General features: G+C 41.0%; 1 protein-coding gene across 15 annotated transcripts in view; it reads left to right on the forward strand.

Moving 5' to 3' along the window:
• Nucleotides 1–21,733, forward strand: part of CADPS2 (calcium dependent secretion activator 2) — a 777,539-nt gene that overhangs the window by 571,320 nt on the left and 184,486 nt on the right. For 7 of the 15 annotated variants that reach the window (XM_040343717.1, XM_040343726.1, XM_040343719.1 and 4 more), the window contains 3 exons: nucleotides 1,079–1,234; nucleotides 19,113–19,260; nucleotides 20,412–20,426. In XM_040343717.1, the coding sequence (XP_040199651.1) occupies nucleotides 1,079–1,234; nucleotides 19,113–19,260; nucleotides 20,412–20,426 (319 nt within the window). Of the gene's footprint in view, nucleotides 1–1,078; nucleotides 1,235–7,269; nucleotides 8,225–19,112; nucleotides 19,261–20,411; nucleotides 20,427–21,733 lie in introns of those variants that run through there. The other 8 variants (XM_040343721.1, XM_040343727.1, XM_040343724.1 and 5 more) reach the window with 2 other exon arrangements.

Raw genomic sequence — 21,733 nt, forward strand, 5'->3', positions numbered from 1 at the left:
CCCAGGCCAGCTCTGGGCCCCAAGCAATTGCTTGGTTTGCTTGCCTTGTCGTGACGGGCCTGCTGGTGACAACCAGGAATTTCCTTGTTGATTGGACGACTTCTCACTTCCTTTTTGGGCTTTGGAAGAGGAAATGAATGAAAATCTCCCCAAAGGGACACAAATGGCAAAAATAAAAAAATAGGGGTTAAATGTCTCAATTACGCTATCCAAAATATATATTTTTTTACTTATAGTTCTACTTTAATTTTATTGTGTCAAGGTGTTAATGACTAGTCTTTACATTTTAAAAATGGTCTGCCTTGTGATTTTTAAACAGTGAGGGGCATTTACAAAAATCCCCACAAGCTGAAAATTTGCAATTTCTCTTACATGGTAAAGAGTATGCAGTTTTACTTTTTGAAAATGTTTAACCTCTCCTAATGCTGGTCATTATTAGGAAATAATTTATTTTCATTATCTATATGCAATCTTTGTTTAAAAAGAAACATTCAGTACATAACAAAGGGTTCCCAAAGCACCATGGTGTATCTGAAGGGTTTACTTTAGATCTCCATTTGTCTGATTAAGAAAAAAAAACTCAGACTTATCCATCTAATAAAGGAGGAGTCAATACTCTGACCCATTCCATAGGAAACTTCAGACACTGACCAAAGGGGGGCATTGTAGTGGTTGATTTTTCCCTTGACTTCGTCATGTCAGAGTGACTTCCCTGTCAAAAGTAAGTGTGAGTCTGTCACAACATACCAGTGCAGTTACAGACTGTCAGTGTTTCATACCTAAAAGGAGATCAAAATCACAAGGGCAGCCTCTCTTGTACCTCTAGCACAAGTGCTTCTGAAAGCCTCAGTCAATGCCGCTCCTCGGCCCATACCCCTTGGCATGTTTCACCGCTTCCATCGGGGCTTAATCAAAGGAGTTCCTAACATGCTGTAGTATGTTTTTTTTAAATAATAAAAAATTTAAAGTGAAAATGGCTTATATGAAGAGATGGTTGCTCATAATTGGTGAATATCGTTGGATCGTCTGCAATTTTTTTTGCAGGGAAATGTATTTACAGTTGTTGTATGTCTTCTAGCAATGGCTCCTCAACCTCAGAGGATTTGTTCTGGAAGTTAGATGCACTGCAACAATTTATTCATGATCTTCACTGGCCAGAACCAGAGTTTGCCAACCACTTGGAGCAACGTCTTAAACTTATGGCAAGTGATATGATAGAAGCCTGCGTAAAAAGGTTAGCAAATATAAGGATTTGTTAATTTCAGTTGATTGTTTTGCCTACAGCTTGGTAATTTTAACTCATCATTTATTATGTTTCAGGTACAATAAAAAAAAAAAGCAAATACATTTGGTATAATGTTGAAAGTAAATGTATAAGATAACATATATGATGTGTCATTTCAACAACAGTATTCAGTAATAATAGCTATAATTCTACCAAGTTACTTTAGAAATTGTTCTTCCATGTCTGTGTTATTGCCACATCAGAACATATAAAGTCCAGATTTTTATTTTTTTGGGCTCATATATCATAGATATCCAATGCATTTTGATGCATGACAGGGATTAAGTGAATTCAATCATACTCCTCAGAATTTCTTCAATTTAATCCAGTACACACTTTGTTCAACAGTACCTAGCCCTAAGGCCTCATGCACACTGGTTTCTTGTAAATGCTGTTCATCCTGATGGGGAAAATCAGTGTTATAAACTCACCCAGGCAGCATTTTTTCAAAACCGTTTCGGGGAGTTTAGCAGAGTTTGGAGTTTGGGAGTTTATTTAATTGGCCAGAATTTAAATTTATTTTGGCCATTGAAATAAACACTGAAGTGCTAAACGTGCCTAGTGTTTAGGTGCGTTTTTGCGCATTTAACAGCGTTCAGCAGTCCTGAATGCCTAAGCCAATAAACTCCCTTGCTGATAAACTGCTAAATATGTCCATGTATGCATGATTTTCTCAAATCAAACACAATTTGCCCAAGGTGAGATCTGCAGAATTCCCTGAATTATCTGTGTTGTCCCAACGAGTACAGACAATCTTCAATGAAACAAGAAAAGCCGCTCCAGGTGAGTGAGTCTCTGGTTAACCCCCACACATACTAGTCAGGTGCCAGCCCAGCTCGCATGCTGTGTAACATAAGGAAATGATTTCGGACGACTGCACTTCCAAAAATCGTTTTATTTAGACTTCATCTGACAAGTGGTTGACAGATGATGCAGGGGACAACAAGGTAGACGCGTTTCAAGCAAATGTTAGTGCTTGGTCATTACCTGATAGTAATGACTAAGTGCTAACATTTGCGCAAAACGCTTCCGGAATAATTTCCTTTTGTCCCAATGAGTACTTGTGCAAGTACCCCTACAGGATAAAGAATTATATTCAACACTGTTCAAGGTATTTGTCCTATCCAGGACCTAAAATCCCTCAACAAATACCTCCTAGTTTCCAACATTTGGCATGAAATCCGCAAGGTCGGTTATTGCTTTTCTGAGACATGGGGAATACTTGTCATCTATAGACATTAACCACTTCAGCCCCGGAGGATTTTTGCGATTTGGCACTGCGCCGCTTTAACTGAAAATTGTCATGCGACGTGGCTCCCAAACAAAATTTACGTCCTTTTTCCCCTACAAATAGAGCTTTCTTTCGGTGATATTTGATCACCTCTGTGGTTTTTATTTTTTGTGCTATAATCAAAAATAGAGCGACAATTTTGAAAAAAAGCTATATTTTTTACTTTTTTCTATAATAATTATCCCCAACAAAATTTTTTCTCAGGTTAGGGCGATACGTATTCTTCTACATATTTTTGGTAAAAAAAAATCACAATAAGCGTTTGATTGGTTTGCGCCTACAAAATAGGGGATAGTTTTATGGCATTTTTATTATTCGTTTATTTTTTACTAGTAATGGCGGTGATCAGCGACTTTTATCGTGACTGCGACATTATGGTGGACACATGGGACACTTTTGATGCTATTTTGGGACCATTCACATTTATACAGCGATCAGTGCTATAAAAATGCACTGATTACTGTATAAATGTGACTGACATGAAAGGGGTTAACCACTAGTGGGCTAGGAAGGGGTTAAGTGTGTCCTAGGGAGTGATTCTATCTGTGTGGGGGCAGGGCTTACTGTGACACGACCCTGATCACTGCTCCCGATGAGAGGGAGCAGACGATCAGTGTCCTGTCACTAGGCAGAACAGAGAGAAGCCTTGTTTACACTGGCCTCTCCCCATTCTGCCGTTCAGTGACACGATCGCGGGACACTGACGGACATCGAGTACATGGGTCCTACGGGCACGATCAGAGCTCGCGCCAGGGGCGCAAAATTCAATGTAACGTGAATATACGTTACTTTGCGCTGCCCTGCCATTCTGCCGACGTATATGTGCAGGACGTGGTCGGCAAGTGATTAAAGATGCCTATCTGCATATTGCCATTTAACCATCTCCTTAGCATTTTGTAGTAAGAGAGTATCACTTCCAGTTTGTTGTACTGCCACAAAGGTCCTTGCGCCTTTTTTTTTGTGCCCTTCTAAGATCTCAGGGCATCCAGGTCAGGGTGCATTCAGACAACACCATGGCTGTGGCCTACATCAGCTACCATGAGGAGTCCTACAGCTTTGAAGGAAGCAAACTAGACTGTCTCATGGATTTAGAAACACTGTTTAACAATCTCTGCTGTTCACATCCCAGGAGTGAATAATTGGAAGGTGGATTACCTTGGCCATCACTGCCTGGACTAAGGATAATGGGCCCTTCCCCCTGACATCTTTAACCTGATATGTCAGAGATGGGTGAACCCGGACATTGGATGTCCTGCCCAGAATATTCACCAACAAGATGCCTGTTTGTGGCCAGGACCAAGGTTCCTCTAGCATTGAGATCAGATGCCTTGAAAATTACCTGGTCTCAGGTCAGGCTAATCTGTGCCTTCCCTCCAGTGTGAATTCTACATTGCCTGCTCCACAAAATAGTGTAAGGATATAAACAGGTGATTTTCATTGCAACAAACTGGGCCAGAATAACCAGGTTACACAGACATATGCAGACTACAAGGAGTCCGCCTCTGGCCTCTTCCCAACAGGCCAAACCTTGCTGTCTCAGGGTCCTCTATTCCATCCTGCTTCTCATTTACCTCACAAACCAAAAACACTTGATGAATACTTCCATGCAACACCTCCAACAATGTTATCCCTCTCTCTGATCACTACCTTATTAGTTTTATTCTCTCCCTCACTTCCACCTTCTCTCCCTCCAACCGCCTAACAATTACCCATAGAAGCCTTTTCCACCTCAACCCTTCTCTTCTCTACTCTACTACCAGGGTCGGTGCTAGCAATAGGCAAGTCAGGAAGCCGCCTAGGGCGCCAGGACAGGGAGGCGGCAAAATCCGGATACCCAGTCAATTGCTGGGGATTTGGATTTTTTGAATACCTCTGTCCCTCCAGCAGGCAAACTAAAACTTCTACCCTGCGCCCCATAGAAGAGAGGGCACAGCATGGAAGCTTTAGTTTTCCTGCAGGGATAGGGGTGTGAAGCCGGGTAAGGGATGCCGGTGGCCAGTGAGTGACCAGGCTGCAGAGGAGGGGCGGAGCTTGCCATGCACGGCTCTCCTGGAGGTGAGGAGCCCTTTACTGTGGTCGGACACTGGACTCTGCTCTGTCTGCTCTCTGCTTTTTCGGTCCTGTCCTCATATGTGTGCATGCGGGGGACTGATCACATCACATGTCAATGATCTACTGAAACGATACTGGACTGCTCATGAGATTTACTACTCTATTACCCTAGTCTGTCTATTTTCTACCCTAGCCTGTCTATACACTGCCCTAGCCTGTCTATACACTGCCCTAGCCTGTCTATACACTACCCTAGCCTGTCTATATACTAGCCTAGCTATTTGCTAGCCTAGCTATTTGCTACCCTAGCATGTCTATATACTACCTTAGCCTATTTACTACCCTAACCTGTCTATATACCACCCTAGCCTGTCTATTTACTACCCTTACCTATCTGTGTACTACCCTAGCCTATCAATGTACTACCCTAGCCCATCAATGTACTAGCCCATCAATGTACTACCCTAGCCTATCAATCTACTACCCTATCAATGTACTACCCTAGCCTGTCTATTTACTACCCTACCCTAGTCTATTTACTACCCTACCCTAGTCTATTTACTACCCTACCCTAGTCTATTTAATACCCTAGTCTGTCTATTTACTACCCTAGTCTGTCTATTTACTACCCTAGACTGTCCGTATACAAACTTAGCCTGTCCGTAGGCAACCTTAGCCTGTCCGTAGGCAACCTTAGCCTGTCCGTAGGCAACCCTTGCCTGTACGTATACCTGCAGACCACGGCTGGCATGAGCAAGCCAGCTGGTGCTGCCACTATTTATCTTAAGGCTGGGTCCAGAGACGCAGGTGCGGGCCTGCAGGCCACAACTGAAGAAATAGTTAGAGGCGCTGCAAAAATGTTCACCCCTGCCACCTCCACCATATACATGGGCAGAGCCCTGCAAAAATAGAGGAAAACTTGGACAGCCGCACTCCAAAAAACGTTCCTTTTATTAAAACTGGTCACAAAAAATACATGCCACAGCAAAAAATAGAACAGAAGCTGACGCGTTTCACACTGTAGCCCAGTGCTTAATCATAGCTAGCCCTGTCTGCTACTGACCACCTCCATGACAAAATCTCACTCTGTCCTGCCCCAACCTAGCCTCTTCTGTCTACAAGACTCTTGAGTGTTTGTGGCATAAGACTAATGCCGCGTACACATGATCGGATTTTCCGTAGAAATAAACTCCGACAAATTTTTCCGATGGAATTCCGTTCAAGCTGTCTTGCATACACACTGTCACACCAAATCCCAACTGTCAAGAATGCGGTGACGTACAACACTACGACGAGCCGAGAAAAATTTAATTCAATGCTTCTGCGCATGCGTCCATTTGATTCTGAGCATGCATGTTTTTTTTTCCATACAGTTTCCGATAGAAATGTTCTCGTTCTAAGTTTGTCGGAAATTCTGAAGGAAAAACTCAGATGGGGCACACACACGATCAGAATATGCGATGAATAATTTCTGTCTGACTTTTTCCATTGGAAATTCCGATTGTGTGTTCACGGCATAAGTCTCAAAGATTTCAACCAATATAAATCTGCCCCCCCCAAAAATACACATGCTCACTGCCAAGCAGACCTATTTTATCGCTGTTATTAACAACCTATCATCCCGTCACTGGCAACTCTACCTTTTAACTCTCTACTTCATTCTCCACTACCTCCACCCTCTAACTCACTGCCCAGGAGATCGCCAATCACTTCAAAAATAAGATGGATACAATTCATGAGGAGATTTTAGCTGTACAGATATCTTCCCCCACTTAACACTCCATGTCCACAGGTACAATCATTATTCAACCACTATAGATGAGGTTGCAAAACTTTTTTCAGACTTAAAAGGCTCTCACTAGACCCCACCAATTTTAACAACCTACTGCCCATCTCCTTGTTCCCCTTTTTATCCAAACTCCTTGAACATCTAGTCTGCAACCGACTGAGTGACCGCCTCACTCAGAAGAATAGCCTTCAGTCTGAAACTGCTCTCCTAAAACTCAAACGATCTGCTAATGGCTAAATCCAATGAACACTATTCTATACTCCTGGACCTCTCTGCTGCTTTGAAATGGTGGATGACCCCCTCCTCATCAAGAAACTCCAAGTTTTTTTGTGTCCATGACTGTACATTACTTACAATTCAACTTCCTTCTCTTCCGTTTTCTGTTGGGATCCCCCAAGGTTCTGTTCTTGGACCTTTCCCATTCTCCATCTACACCTCCTCCCTGGGTCAGGTAATAGCCTCCCATGGCTTCCAATACCATCTCTACGCTGATGACACCCAAATTTACACTGTGTGCACAATTATTAGACAAGTGGGTATTTTGACCAAATCATCATTTTTATGCATATTGTCCAACTCAATGCTGTATAAACTTGAATGCTTATTGGATTTAAGCATATCAGGTGATGAGTATTTGTAATGGGTGTGGCCTAAGGAGATCAGCACTGTAAATCAAGGTGTGCATACTTATCAGGCAGCTTCCTTTTTCAGGCAAAATGGGCCAAAAAAGAGATTTAACTGACTCTCTGAAAAGTAAAAAAATGTAAAACTCTTTCAGAGGGATGCACAACTGCTAAGATATTAAGTTGTGATCACAGAACCATCAAACGTTTTGTTGCAATTCATAAACAGGGTCGCAAGAAATGTGTTGAGAAAAAGACGCAAATTAACTGCCAAAGATTTAAGGAGAATTAAGTGTGAAGCTACCAGGAACAAATTATCCTCCAGTGCTGTCATATTCCCGAACTGCCTTCTACCTGGAGTGCTGAGAAGTACAAGGAGTACAGTGCTTAGAGATATGGCAAAGGTAAGGAAGGCTGAAACCGACTACCACCAAACATGACACATAAGTTAAAACATCAAGGCTGAGCCAAGAAATATCTGTCAGATTTTTCAAAGGTTTTATTGACTGATGAGATGAAAGTGACTCTTGACAGATCAGATGGATGGGTCTGTGGTTGGATCAGTAATGTAACAGAGCTCCATTTCCGCTCAGAAGCCAGCAAGGTGGAGGTAGGGTACTTGTATGGGCTGCTATTATTAAAGATTAACTAGTTGGACCTCTTTGGGTTGAAGATGGACTCAAAATCAACTCCCAAACATACTGCCAGTTTTTAGAAGACACTTTCTTCAAGCAGTGGTATAGGAAAAAAGTCTTTAGCTTTTAAGAAGACAATGATATTTATGCAGGATAATGCTCCATTGCATGAATCGAAGTACTCCACTGCATGGCTAACCAGTAAAGGCTTTAAAGATGAAAGAATAATGATATGGCCCTCTTACTCACCTGACCTAAACCCTATTAAGAACTTGTGGGCCCTTCTTAAACGGTAGCTTTACGGTGAAGGAAAACCGTACACCACTCTGAACATTGTCTGGGAAGCTGTAATTGGTGCTGCAAAAAATAGTCAACAGATCAAGATACTGTCAGACTCCATGAATGGAAGGCTTCTGACTGTTATTGAAGGGTTGCTATACTGGTCACTGATTATTTTTTTAAATATCAGAAATGTTTATTTGAGATGTTTGTGTATTATTCTCACTTGAACAGATAAAAAAAAGGGAGATGGGAATATTTTCAGTTTTAATTTAGTTGTATTATTGTGCACACTAATAGTTGCTAAAAAATTGTGCACACATATAGATATTCTCCTAAGAAAGCCAACTTTTACTTTCCTAAATATTCAGGTTTGAGGTTTATTGACATTTTGAATTGACCGAGAGCACTTTAGCTGTTCAATAATTAAATGAATCTTCAAAAATACAACTTGCCTAATAAATGTGTACTCGGCTCACTCCTTCAGTCTCCTCGCATATCACCAATCTACCAACAGACATATCAGCCTGGATGTCATGCCACTTAAACTCGGTCTATCCAAAATCAATCTCATAATATTTCCTCCCCAACATGCCTCTTCTATGAACCAGTCCCTGCATGCCAAGGTTCTAGGTGTAATCCTGGACTCTGAACTCTCCTTTCGGCCCCACATCCAACCGCTGTCCAAATCTTGCTACCTCAACCTTCACAACATCTCCAAAATACACCACCTTCCTAACAAATGACACCACTAAGCTCCTATTTTTGGAGAAAAGATCAGAACATCTGTCAGTTTTTTTATTGCTGCCCGTGTCCCCGTTAGGGAGATTTACCCTCTTTTTGCGAAGTGAAGTTACAAGTAAATCCCAAATTTTGAGTTGTTTCCAGAACAGTAATAGAGGGGAAGTCTTCCAATAGGTACACTAGTTCTGGTTACCCTGCTGACAACCAGGGATTCCCTCTTTTTGGAGGGATTTCCTCTCACTTCATGTTTTGGTTATGGGACAAGAAGTGAAGGAAAATCTCCCTATTGGGACACAGAAGACGACAAAAAATAAAACTTGACTGGGGTTATAACCTTCCCCTACTCTATCCAAAATGATACGTTTTTCCTTTAGCTCTACTTTATTTCCTTCTTCCTGTAATATTACCAGTGTAAAAACATATTCATATAAAAGAACATCTGGGTATCGGTGACCATAACATAATTTTATTTAACCACTTAAGACCCGGACCATTATGCAGGTTAAGGACCTTGCCCTTTTTTGCGATTCGTCACTGCGTCGCTTTAACTGACAATTGCGCGGTCGTGCGACGTGGCTCCCAAACAAAATTGGCGTCCTTTTTTTCCCACAAATTTTCTTTTGGTGGTATTTGATCACCTCTGTGGTTTTTATTGTTTGCGCTATAAACAAAAATAGAGCGACCATTTTGAAAAAGAAACAATATTTTTTACTTTTTGCTATAATAAATATCCCCCAAAAATATATTAAAAAAAACGTTTTTTGCCTCAGTTTAGGCTGATACGTATTCTTCTACATATTTTTGGCAAAACAAATCGCAATAAGCGTTTATCAATTTGTTTGCGCCAAATTTATAGCGTTTACAAAATAGGGGATAGTTTTATTGCATTTTTATTAATATTTTTTTTTTTTACTACTAATGGCGGCGATCAGCGATTTTTTTCGTGACTGCAACATTATGGCGGATACTTCGGACAATGTTGACACATTTTTGGGACCATTGTCATTTTCACAGCAAAAAGTGCTATAACAATGCACTGTTTAGGAGTTAACCACTAGGGGGCACTGTAGGGGTTAAGTGTGACCTCATATGTGTTTCTAACTTTGGGGGGGCGGGGCTGGACGTGTGACGTCAGTGATCGTCTTTCCCTATTTCAGGGAACAGACGATCAATGACACTGCCACGGTGAAGAACAGGGAAGGTGTGTTTACACACACCTCTCCCCATTCTTCAGCTCCGGTGACCGACCGCGGGATACCGCGGTCACGGAGCTTAGGACTGGGTCGCAAGCGCGCCGCCGGCAGCGCGTTTGGGACCCCACGGCTGGGCTTAAAGAGACACGTACAGGTACGTGATTGTGCCCAGCCGTGCCATTCTGCCGACCTATATCGGCCTGAAGGGGTCCTTAAGTGGTTAATGTTGGCTGTAAGCAACAAACACATACCGGAAATATATAAATACTTAACTTTAAGAGAGAAAATTTTCCAAGGATGTGGGTTTCTCTCCAAGATTTAGACTGGGAGGGAATCTTAACATCAATGAACACGGAATAGAAATGAGAATTCTTCAAAAAGACTGTATACAAACTCACTGCAAACTATATTACCATGGACAATAAGTTTAAAAGGCTAAAAATAAAACCTATATATAGATATTTGAAACCATCAACTCACTATTGCATAACCACTGCAAACCTTGAAAAAACCTACGTGACTGGGTGAAACATGTCGACTTTGCCACCATGACATTGACGCTGTATGCGTCACGGATGACAAACCACATCATGCATGTGCAATACGCACCCTGATGTCAGCAGTAACCATCTTGGCTGAGGTATTCGGACGGTGGCCCAGAGGGCCCTAACACACCACAAGTGTGTACAACTGCAGCGAGGCTCCCCAGATTCCATACAGCAATAGAGCACTTCAGATGAAAAGACTCCAAACACAATATGATTCCTCTAAATTGTAGTGAACTTCTCGGAAATCCCTGGAACAGATGTCTAAACTCTGAGACTCTTGCCTAAAATGGTCAGGTGAATCCTTTGAATTTACTTTCCTTTGCCTTATATGCCTGCTTGGACCTGCAGTCAACCTGCTCTAACGGTCTACCTGTATCTGGCTATTTGGACTTATCACTATTGTGGCTATATGCCACCTTCTATACAAGCTATAATACCAGTTTACAACTTGGCCAACTCATTAAGCAGTAGCATATTGCCTCTCGGGATGACTTTTATGTGTGCTGATTACATCATACCCATATATCCTCCAGTTAGGGATATACTTATGAATAGTGACGGGATGAACACATTGCTCTATGGTGAATGCCACCGTGATTTGTAGTCCATCCCATTGCACTTTATTGTGTACTATGCTTGGGCAACTGATGTACGATTGCTGTATGCATGACACAGCTGCTTTTACACAGACAACGTTGTCTCCTTTTTTTTTTTTTTTTCCTCTTCACTTCAGACATCAACCTCATAGAGTGTGCGTTTATACGCTCATGTTCCGTTTGCCAGCCCTTTGCGTCTCTGATCAGGTTTCGCATCATTAGTGTAGTTTATTTTTCTTACATTTGCTTTTTTCTTTCCAAGATGTGTAAATGTATATATACCCCTTTTTTTTTTTTTTTTCCTTTTCTTTATTGTGTATATATTATGGTATTTACTCCTTCATTTACTTAATTAAAGTCTCACATAAAAAAAACAAAAAACAATTTTTCATTCCCTTTACCTTATCCCAATTTCTCCCTCCCCCCCTCTCCCTCCCCACCCTCCCCCTTTCTCACCATATACAATCCGGAGTATCTCCTGATGCCTTCAAATCTGTTTTTAATTTATCTTTAGGTCTCAGCCCTAAGTTTTTCTGCATAACTCCAGGATCTCTTGAAACTCCTCCAATTGTCCCACTTCTTATCTTGGACTATACTATTTCCTGCCACTTCTTCTCTCAGTTCTTCCATTCTGTAAGTCTCTTCCACAGAGTCTATCCACTCCCAGGTATGGGGGCAGTCTATCTCCTGCCATCTTCTCGGTATTATCCTTTTGGCGGCATTTAATAGGTGTGGGACTAAGGTTTTCTTATATTTTTTGATTTTTTCCTCACCTCCATGGAACAATATCACCCAAGGATCCAACTTAATTTTTTCTTTTGTAATCTCTTCTATACATCCCAGTATTTTTTTTCCAAAACTCCTCGACCTTAGGGCATTTCCACCAGAGATGAGCCATTGTACCCGGAGATCCACATCCCCTCCAGCACTCTCCCGTTTGTCCTTCGTTAAATTTAGATAATTTGTCCGGAGTCGTGTACCATCCGGTCAAGCATTTGTAGCTCATCTCAGCTGTACGGCTATCTATTGCCGAGGAATGGGCCAATGTCAGTATTTTTTCGATTGTGGCCCTATCTCGCTTTGATCCAAGTTCTCTCTCCCATTTTTTGATGAAAGGAGGAACCATCCGCTCGTCCACCTTTAGCAAAATCTTATATAATTTTGAGATAGTTCCCTTGACCCTTTCCGATGTACATATTTTTTCCAGTTCGGATAGCTGCTCCCCTGATCTCAGTGGGTGCGGTAATCTTTGTATAAAATGGGCCAGCTGATGGTATCTCCATTCATCTATTTCCAAAAAACAATCTTTTTTTTCTTTTAATTCTTGTAGTGTTACAATGTGCCCATCTTTTATTACATCCCTTAATTGGGTAGTGTCTTTTTTTATCCAATTTCCTCCAATCTGTGCTTTACCCGGTGCAAAATAATCATTGTTTTTCAGTGCCAATAATGGTGAGTTAAATTCCTTTTCTATTTTTTTGTACCTAGAATCCCAAATTTTTAGTGCATTTTTAGTTATCTCGTGTGTATTCTTATCAAGTGTCCTATATTTAGGTGGGTTCCATATAATCTTATCTAAACTTGCCTTTGACATTTCGTTTTCAATGTTAACCCATCTCTTTTCCTTACTGGCCCTAACCCATTCCACCACCCTTGACAAAACCACAGCCTCGTAGTATGTTTTAACGTCTGGTACTGCTAATCCCCCCTTATTTTTAGGTTGTCTTAAGGTTTGGAAGGATACTCTGTGTTTCTTATTTCTCCAAATGAAGTTCATGATCTGTTTTTTAAGGGCTGAAAATAGTGTTCCGGGCAAACTTATAGGTATCATCTGGAACTTGTAAGTAATCTTTGGTAAAATTACCATTTTACAGAAATTTATTCGTCCTATCCAGGATATCGGTCTGCTTTTTATCCTCCCAATTTCTTCCCTAATTTCGTTTAACAGGGGGATAAAAATGTTCACGTACATTTTTTCCATTGATTTAACTAGAAAAATACCGAGGTACTTGAGTGCTTTTATCCAGGAGAAGCAATATTTCTGTTTTAAATCCCTTTCCTCTCGTCCCTTGATATTAATACTTAGAATCTCGGTTTTAGCTACGTTGATTTTAAAATTTGATATTTCTCCGTATGACATGCATAAGTCCAGTAATTTTGGAATTGAGATTATAGGGTCTGACAAATAGAAGAGTACGTCATCTGCAAATGCTGAGAGTTTGTGTTCGTCCTCTCCTATTTTAACTCCTCTTATGTCGGGGCTCTTGCGTATCCTGGCTAATAACGGCTCCAGGGATAGCACAAATAGAAGTGGGGAAAGGGGGCATCCCTGTCTGGTTCCATTTTTCATTATCAGGTCTTGGGATAGGCTACCATTTATTTTTATTTTTGCCCTCGGTTCCTGGTAGAGAGTTGTTATCCACTCCCTCATCCTTTGTCCAAACCCCATTTCATCCAGGGTGCGTAGCATGAATCCCCAGTCTACCCTGTCGAATGCCTTCTCCGCATCTATCGACAGGAGTAGACTGGGGGTTCCGTTTGTTTTCATTTTTTGCATTATCAGTAATGCTCTAACTCCATTGTCCCTCCCCTCCCTTCCCTGGATGAACCCTGTCTGGTCAGGATGTACCATCTTTGCCATTTCCCGTTTTACTCTCTCGGCCAATACCTTTGCGAATAGTTTTACATCTGTATTTAGCAGAGATATTGGTCGATATCCTGAACAATCTCCTTTATCCTTACCTTCCTTGGGGATAACTGTTATAATGGCCTCTGAGGCCTCCCGACTCAACCCGAAGTCTTTGCCCAATCCATTAAAATATTGGCATAATTTTGGTAAGAGGATCTCCCTACACTTTTTGTAGTACAGGGTGGTGAAACCGTCGGGTCCCGGACTTTTGCCCACTGCTGTATTGGCTAGTGCAAAATTGATCTCTTTTTCTGTTATTGGTCTGTCCATGGCTAATGCCTCGCTCCTGTTTATTTTTGGCAGACCAGCTTCCCTTAGGAATTCTACAGTTTTATTTATTTTTTCTCCCTCCTGCCCGTTTTTTTGTTCTACTGAGTAAAGTTTCTCATAGTATAGCCTGAAAGTCTCCGCAATTTCCTTTGTTGTTTGCATCATCTCTCCTTTTTCGTTTTTGATTTTATCTATATAATTTTTTGATTTCTTTTTCTGCACCATTCTTGCTAGGTGTTTATTAGTTTTATTTCCCCACGTGTATCTTTCCCTAGCGATTAATTTGAATTCCTTTCGGGTTTCTTGATCCATAATATCTTTTAATTCATTTTGTTTGTTGACCAGTTTCAAGTAAAGATCTTGTTGCTTCCCTATTTTTTTATGTTCCTGTTCTAAGAGGAAGATTTCTTCTATTAATTCTTCCTTTTTCCTATTTTTTTCTTTCTTTTTCCTTGCTCCTTCCGAAATCAAGGTTCCTCTTATCACTGCCTTGTGGGCATCCCACAGTGTTGCCACCGACACTCCCTCCATCTCATTTAACCTAAAATACTCTTCCAGCTCTTTTTTTACCCTTGTTAGACTGGTCTCCTCTATCAATAGATGTTCGTCTAACCTCCAATTTTGTTTAGGCCTTGTATTACCTGAGATTTCTATTATAATACTAACTGGTGCATGGTCAGAAATCGTCATCGTTTCTATTTTTGTCTCAACCACCATATCCAGGGTCCTGTGATCGACCAGTATATGGTCAATCCTTGAGTAAGTCCCATGGACCGGGGAGTAAAATGTATAGTCTCGTTGGTCCGGGTTAAAGACTCTCCAGGCATCAATCAGTTGACTCCTAAATAAGGCGTCCCTGAGCTTTCTTAGCTGTCCGTCCCGGACGCTCGATGTCTGAGATGTTTTATCTATTTTTGGGTTTATACATAGGTTAAGATCTCCTCCTATGATTACTCTTCCCCTTCTGAAGTCTGTCAGTTTCCCTAGTATTCCCAAGAGAAATTTTATCGGTAATGCATTTGGAGCATAGACATTTACCAGAGTGCATTCTAATCCTTCCAATTTTCCTCTCAAAAAGAGGAATCTCCCCTCTGGGTCTGTCAGTCTGTCGGCCAACTCAAAACGTACCCTTTTTGAAATTCCAATTGCTATTCCTCTAGCTCTCTTGGAGATAGTGTCTCCGTAGTACCACGTGGGGAGGTCTGGGGCATATAATCTAATATTCGATCCTTGGGTGATATGCGTTTCCTGTAAAAAGGAGATGTCTGCTTTATATCCCTTCAATTCCTTGAGCACCTTATGTCTCTTGGTTGGGCTATTGAGACCTTTCACATTATAGGATATACATTTGATTTGTGGCATCTTTGATCTTCCCCTTTTTTTTTCTGATTATTTTGGTGAGATATATCCTTTCCCCCCCCTCTCCCCCTTCCCCCCTCCCCCCCCCCCCCCCCCCCCCCCCCGTCCCCCCCTCCCTCCTCCCCCCCTCCCCCCTCCCCCCATTCCACACCCCCCCTCCTTCCCCCCTACATCCCCTTTAGGCCACTTATTGACCTCTGAACCATCCTCCATGTCTGATCCAGATCCCTCTAGGTGGGGTCCTGGGGTTGCCTCCCCCCCGATCTGATCGTAAAGCGGGGGTGGGGGGGGATGAGTATAACACCTACCACCACAGAAGAAAACAACAAAAATCTAAGAATGGGCTATAATGGGTTAACTCATTATTTTCCTCCCTTGCCCTTTACTCCTCTATTCCCATCCTGGTAGGTCGGGAATCTGAATATCTAATTTTTTACAGAACTCTTCCAATTCCTCCGGGAATCTCAGCGTTGCTGATCTCCCGTCTTTTGTACCGACCAGACATGCTGGAAAGCCCCAAGTATATTTGACGTTTAGGTCTATCATCCGCTTTAAAAGTGGTTTTAACACTCGTCTCCTTGCCAGGGTCTCAAGTGATAGGTCGGAGAATATCTGTAGCTCTGTCCCTTCATAAACTATCGGGGATTGTCCCCTTAGTTTCTTCCACACTATTTCTTTGTCCTCGTAGAGTCGGAATCTAATTATGACGTCTCTTGTTCGCTCCGCCCTCGCTCTCTGCGGGTTCCCCACTCTATGGACCCTTTCGATCCTTATCGAGTCCTCTATTGGTTTTTCCAGCAGGGGGTTAAATATCTTCTGCATTATTTGCCTGAGGTCTTCTCCCCTCTCTTCTGGGATTGACCTTATCCTCAGATTTTGTCTCCGACTTCTATTTTCCTGATCTTCTATTTTATAGAGGATAAGTCTCTGTTGTAGTTGTGTTTGACCTATTTGGTCCTTTAATGCTTTTACTTCTTGTTCCTCCTTCTCTGTTCGTTCTTCGATTGTTTCAATTCTGCCGAGCAGGTGACCCAGGTCTGTCCGCAGGTTCTGTATTTCACCCTTAATTCCACTCTTAATCGCTATTTCCAATTTTTGCAGCATCTCTGCCATTTCTCCTTTTGATAGGGACTGCGAGTCTGTATGTTGTTCCTCAGTCCTGCCACTTTCAGGCCCCCGCTCTATGGTTCCTTCTTCTCTTGACTCCATTGATGTTTCACTGATATTTCCCCCCTGAGGTTTTCTAGTTTCTAGCTTCTTGTCCTTGTTTACTTGTTGTTGCTTTGTTGTTCCCAGGGTGCCCTGAACGTTGTCTCCTTTTTAAATATATTCATCCTGGTGTTGGTGGGTACCTAGCTTTTGCAGTTTTTTGTATTACTTCTATTGTGCAAATAAAATACTCTTTATTAAGCAGCTTGGTCCGCATGTGACTCTTCTCAGGGGGTTCTTTCCTCCATGTATATTTTTTATTAAAAATAAAACCTATGTGGCTCACGGCCAAAGTTAAAAATAAATAAATAATAAGAAAAGACCCTTTTAAAAATATAAAATTTAAGGAACACTATCATTTAATTTCAAAATTCAAAACGCATGATAGATTGCAAAAGGACAAACCCCAATTTTTTTTTCAAATATATTAATAGTAAAAAGGTCAGGTCTGAGCATGTAGGCCCATTACAAATTTGTCTGGAGTGAGTGACTGGGGACAAAAAGAAGGCAAATGTATTAAATATTTTTTCAGCTCTGTGTATACAAAGAGCACAGGGGAGCTCAAGTCCATAATGGGGATGGTATTCATACAGCCTTGAATGATCCACAATGGCTCAAAAGTTATATGGTCCAGAAATATTTAGAAAGAATAGGTGGATAAAGCACCTGGACCAGATGGCATCCACCCCGCAGAATTAAGCTCTGTCATTTCAATGCCATTCTTTCTCATTTTGTTTGTCATTTTAGGACTGATATGGTGCCACTGGATTGGCATAGGGCCTATGTGGTGCCTATATTTAAAAAGGGATCAAAGTCTTTACCAAATAACTATAGACCTGTTAGTTTAACTTCTATAGTCGGGAAGATACTGGAGAGTTAAATAATATCACATAGATGAATTCTTGCTGGAAAAATATATTTTAAGCAACAGACCGCAGGGATTCATGAAAGACAGAAGTTGTCAAACAAACCTGATTTCTTTTTTTTTTAAGAGGTAAGTAAAACCTTAGTCAAAGGGGTGGCTGTGGACATGGTACACTTGGATTTTGCAAAAGCATTTCACCCAGGTCCCCACACATGGCTAATGTGTAAGGTAAAGTCTACAGGCTTTGAAAGCTTTGTAAATGGATAAAAAACTGGCTAAAAGACATAATTCAGAGAGTAGATTTTAATGATTCTTACTCTAAATCATGAGTGCTCAACCTGTGGCTCTCCAGCTGTTGCAAAACTACAATTCCCATAATGCCTCAGCCTTTGGGAGACATGCTTGTACCTGTCAGCGGCTTGCAATGCCTCATGGGAATTGTAGTTCCGCAACAGCTGGAGAGCCACAGGTTGAGCACCCATGCTCTAAATGGTCTAGGGTTATTAGTGCTGAAACCCAAGATTCAGTGTTGGGACTCTTACTTGTTAATATGTTTATTAATGATATAGGGTCTGAAATTAAAAGTACCATTTCAGTCTTTGCAGATGACACTAAGCTATGCAGTGGAAAAACGTCCACTTACAAGGTCCAACTTACAAGACTACCCCCCTCCCCCAAATGCACTGTTTAATTGGGCAACTTTGTGGAAAATTAGGTTTAATGTGGATAAATGTATCTTATGCAACTGGGGGCTAGGAATATGCGTGCATCATACATACTAGGGGGAGTACAACTGCAGAAATCAATGGTGGAGAAGGATCTGGGAGTATTGGTAGATCATAAGCTTAATAATAGTATGCAATGCCAAGTTGCGGTTTCCAAAGTGAGCAACATTTTTTCTTGTATCAAGAGAGGTATAGACTCCAGAGAGAGATGTATTATTTTTCCCCTGTACAAATCATTAGTAAGACCTCATTTGCAACATGCAGTTCAGTTTTGGGCACCAGTTTTTAAAAAGGATATCGGGGAGCTGGAGAAAGTGCAAAGAAGGGCAACCAAACTGATGAGACATTCTATTTCTCATGAAGAGGAGTTTAAGGGAGGGGGGATATGATCACCATGTACAAATACATAAGGGGTCCATATTGTGAATTTGGTGGTAGTGTTCACTTTAATGTCATCACAGAGGACACGGGGGCACTCTTTACATCTAGAGGAAAAGAGGTTCTATCTTCAAATACGGAAAGCTTTCTTCACAGTGAGAGCCGCGAAAATGTGGAATAGACTCCCTCAGGGGGTGGTTCTGGGCAGCTCAGTAGATTGCTTTTAAAAAGGCCTGGATTATTTTCTTAATATACATGGTATAACTGGGTACTAACATTTTATAGGTAAAGTTGATCCAGGGAATATGCAATTGCCTCTCGGGGATCAGGAAGGGCTTTTTTTCTCCTGCTGTCAGCAAATTGGATCATGCTTTGCTGGGGTTTTTTTACTTTCCTCTGAATCAACTGTGGGCATAGGATTATGTATATTGCATTGTATGATTAATTTTTTTAGAAGGACTAGTCTTTTTTTCAATCTAACTATGTAAAATGTATTGTATAACAAAAATATTCTTGAACAGTATTGCACTATTACATGGTAATTGTTTAGTTTTTTACCATCTGTTTTTTTCTATTGCTTAGAACACGAACTGCATTTGAGATTAAACTGCAGAGAACAAGTAAATCTACAGACCTCCGGATTCCTTCCTCAGTATGCACTATGTTTAATGTGTTGGTGGATGCTAAAAAACAGTGTACTAAACTATGTGTTTTGGATGTTGGGCAAGAGGTAAATGTCCAAAATGTATTGTCTTTGCTCAGGTCCAGTTGCAATACTTGTATACATCGTAGTATAAATTGCACTAATGGCATTTTTTGTTAAATTCTGTAAGAACATTAATCCTTTTACTGCCACCAACATATGTCATACATTGGGGGTGGGAGGAAGGTTACACACACTCCCAACTGCTACAGCAACGGGGGGGAGTGTGTATACTCCACAAGCCGAATGTCCGCTTTCTGTGGCCCCTCGGACCAGATGTAAAGAACCCAGAAGCAACATGTACAATATATCTTCCAGTTTCTGCTGTCACATTGCCCGAGCTGCTGTTGCCAGAAAATCAGCTAATGGACTATGATATGCTCTCCCATTAGCTTCAGATAGCCATGTGTATTCATATGCGGGACCTCCAGAGGGTGTTCCCGCCAATTAGTTGTGGCAGGCTTCCCCACTAAACAATGAGAGTCTATGAGCTCCAGCAGGTAACTGCGACTGCTCGCATGTTATCATTCTTAAGTGGCACATGATTGGCCCTGGATAAAGGCAGTCTGCATCCAGGGGAGATAACTCGCAGGTAATCGCTCCATGAGTGACTACATGTGAGTGGCCACAATAAGCTGAGGGAGCTGTCAGCTTCCATTGCTTTTAATGGGGCTATGCCCCACAACTAGTTGCAGAAAAACCCCACTGGGGTTCCCACATATGATTGCACATGGCTCCATTCTCAAGTGTACAGTTTATTTTTACTTTGCTGCTCAAAGATCTTCACTGTGTGGTTTGAGCACTGGACAGCTTTTTCTTAAAAATTTCCACCAATTATCTGAAGGTTCATACTGGTCTAGAAAATTCAAAAATTAAGAGTCTTGAGTGGTGCCAAGCAGGCTGCACAGTGAGGAACTGAAAGGGGCAAGGAAAGATGAGAAGAAACTGTGGAGAGGAAAAGGGGATGCTGGAGACAGGCACTGGCATCCAATAAATTTAATTTTAGTAAAAGTCCAGTTACATTTTAAACCTGTGTACACCCATTGTCTGTCATAATAAGTTCTCTGTTGTTTCTTTCTTTTTTTTCTCATTATTATCAATTACTTATTGTTATATCCTCTTGTCATATTTTATTTCCATGTACATTTGTTTCTGGATCATTCCATTATATCACTCAGTCTTCTAAGCAGTGGGTAAGTGTTTCTTTACACATATATAAATTCACAAAACAAGTTGGTTTCTCTATATATAGTTATGGTGTGGATGTCCCATTGTGAGTGAAGGTGAAGTGAAGGACCCAACCTGCCATTCTCTTATTTTGCAGTAGAAATTATGATGGCTATGTTTATAATGGCAGTAGGCAAGCTGCATTAGGCAGTGTGAGACACACTTCAGTTAACTGGAGTATTGCATTGTGTTACTGCATTTTGTCTTATTGGGGATATTATAGAGGTATCTAATTCAAACGTTTCTATAACAAATCTGAATTGGCATTAGACAGAATGTTGTCTATATATCGCCAAAACTGTTCTCTTTTATATTTACCATTATTTCAGTGACAAGTTGAAATTACATAAGCCTGAGGGAGAAATTTTGTTCCAAGTATAACTATAGACATTAACCCTTAGCTTTGCAATATAAATGTTTACCATTTCTTTCCCGGTGCTGTGAAAGCTGGCTTTCGAGGCCTATGCTAATGTATGCACACTGCTTTGTTTATATTCATTCTGTGTGCCGTATACAAATCAGGAATACGAAGGCATCTGCTCAACACAAACTGTAATTCTGTTTCTTTCTATCGTGGTAAGAGATGCACAACCTTTTTTATACTGCACAGTAATCATGTAATCACTTAAACAGGTCAGAGACTGCTGAGAGGACACCTCTAGATAAGTTTAGGTAAACATAGTCCATTCTCCATCAAATAAGATTCCACTGATCCAATTGGGGAAAAAAGATTTCCACATACTTTCCTTCTGTTCTGCAGTCTTGGTCTGCAGAAATGCTACTCTGCACAATGTAGAATTCTGACAGGCCAAATGTAAACGGGGCAATATTTATACAGGCCTGCGTTTGTGACTAGCTTTCAAAGCATGGGGCAGAGAAGGCAGGAGCAAAGTTAGTTCTGCAAAGTTTTTTAACTAAATATATAAGGATCTAATGGGTTTTAAAAGTACACTTGTCCTTTCAAAATATTGCAAATAAATTGGGTAAACACAGTATGTCCTCCAGTCTTTTTTTTTTTTTTTTTTTTTTTTTTTACAAGCCTGGGTATTGCTTCATGCTGGCTGTGACAGACATATGCAATCTTGCTTAGACTGATTTTTTTTTCTGTTCAAATTTTTTATTGGTAACATATCACAGAGAAACAATGAGCATACATTGGTGTCAAAAGACCAATACAGTGTATGCAATGATCAAGGAATAAAAATGAAACATTGTTATCAGGGGTATGTAGTGACTTCGAATGCTAACAAAAATATAAGCTCAAGGGGGAAGT

This window comes from Rana temporaria, chromosome 3 (assembly GCF_905171775.1).
Source record: "Rana temporaria chromosome 3, aRanTem1.1, whole genome shotgun sequence".
In the NCBI taxonomy this organism is placed as follows: Eukaryota; Metazoa; Chordata; class Amphibia; order Anura; family Ranidae; genus Rana; species Rana temporaria.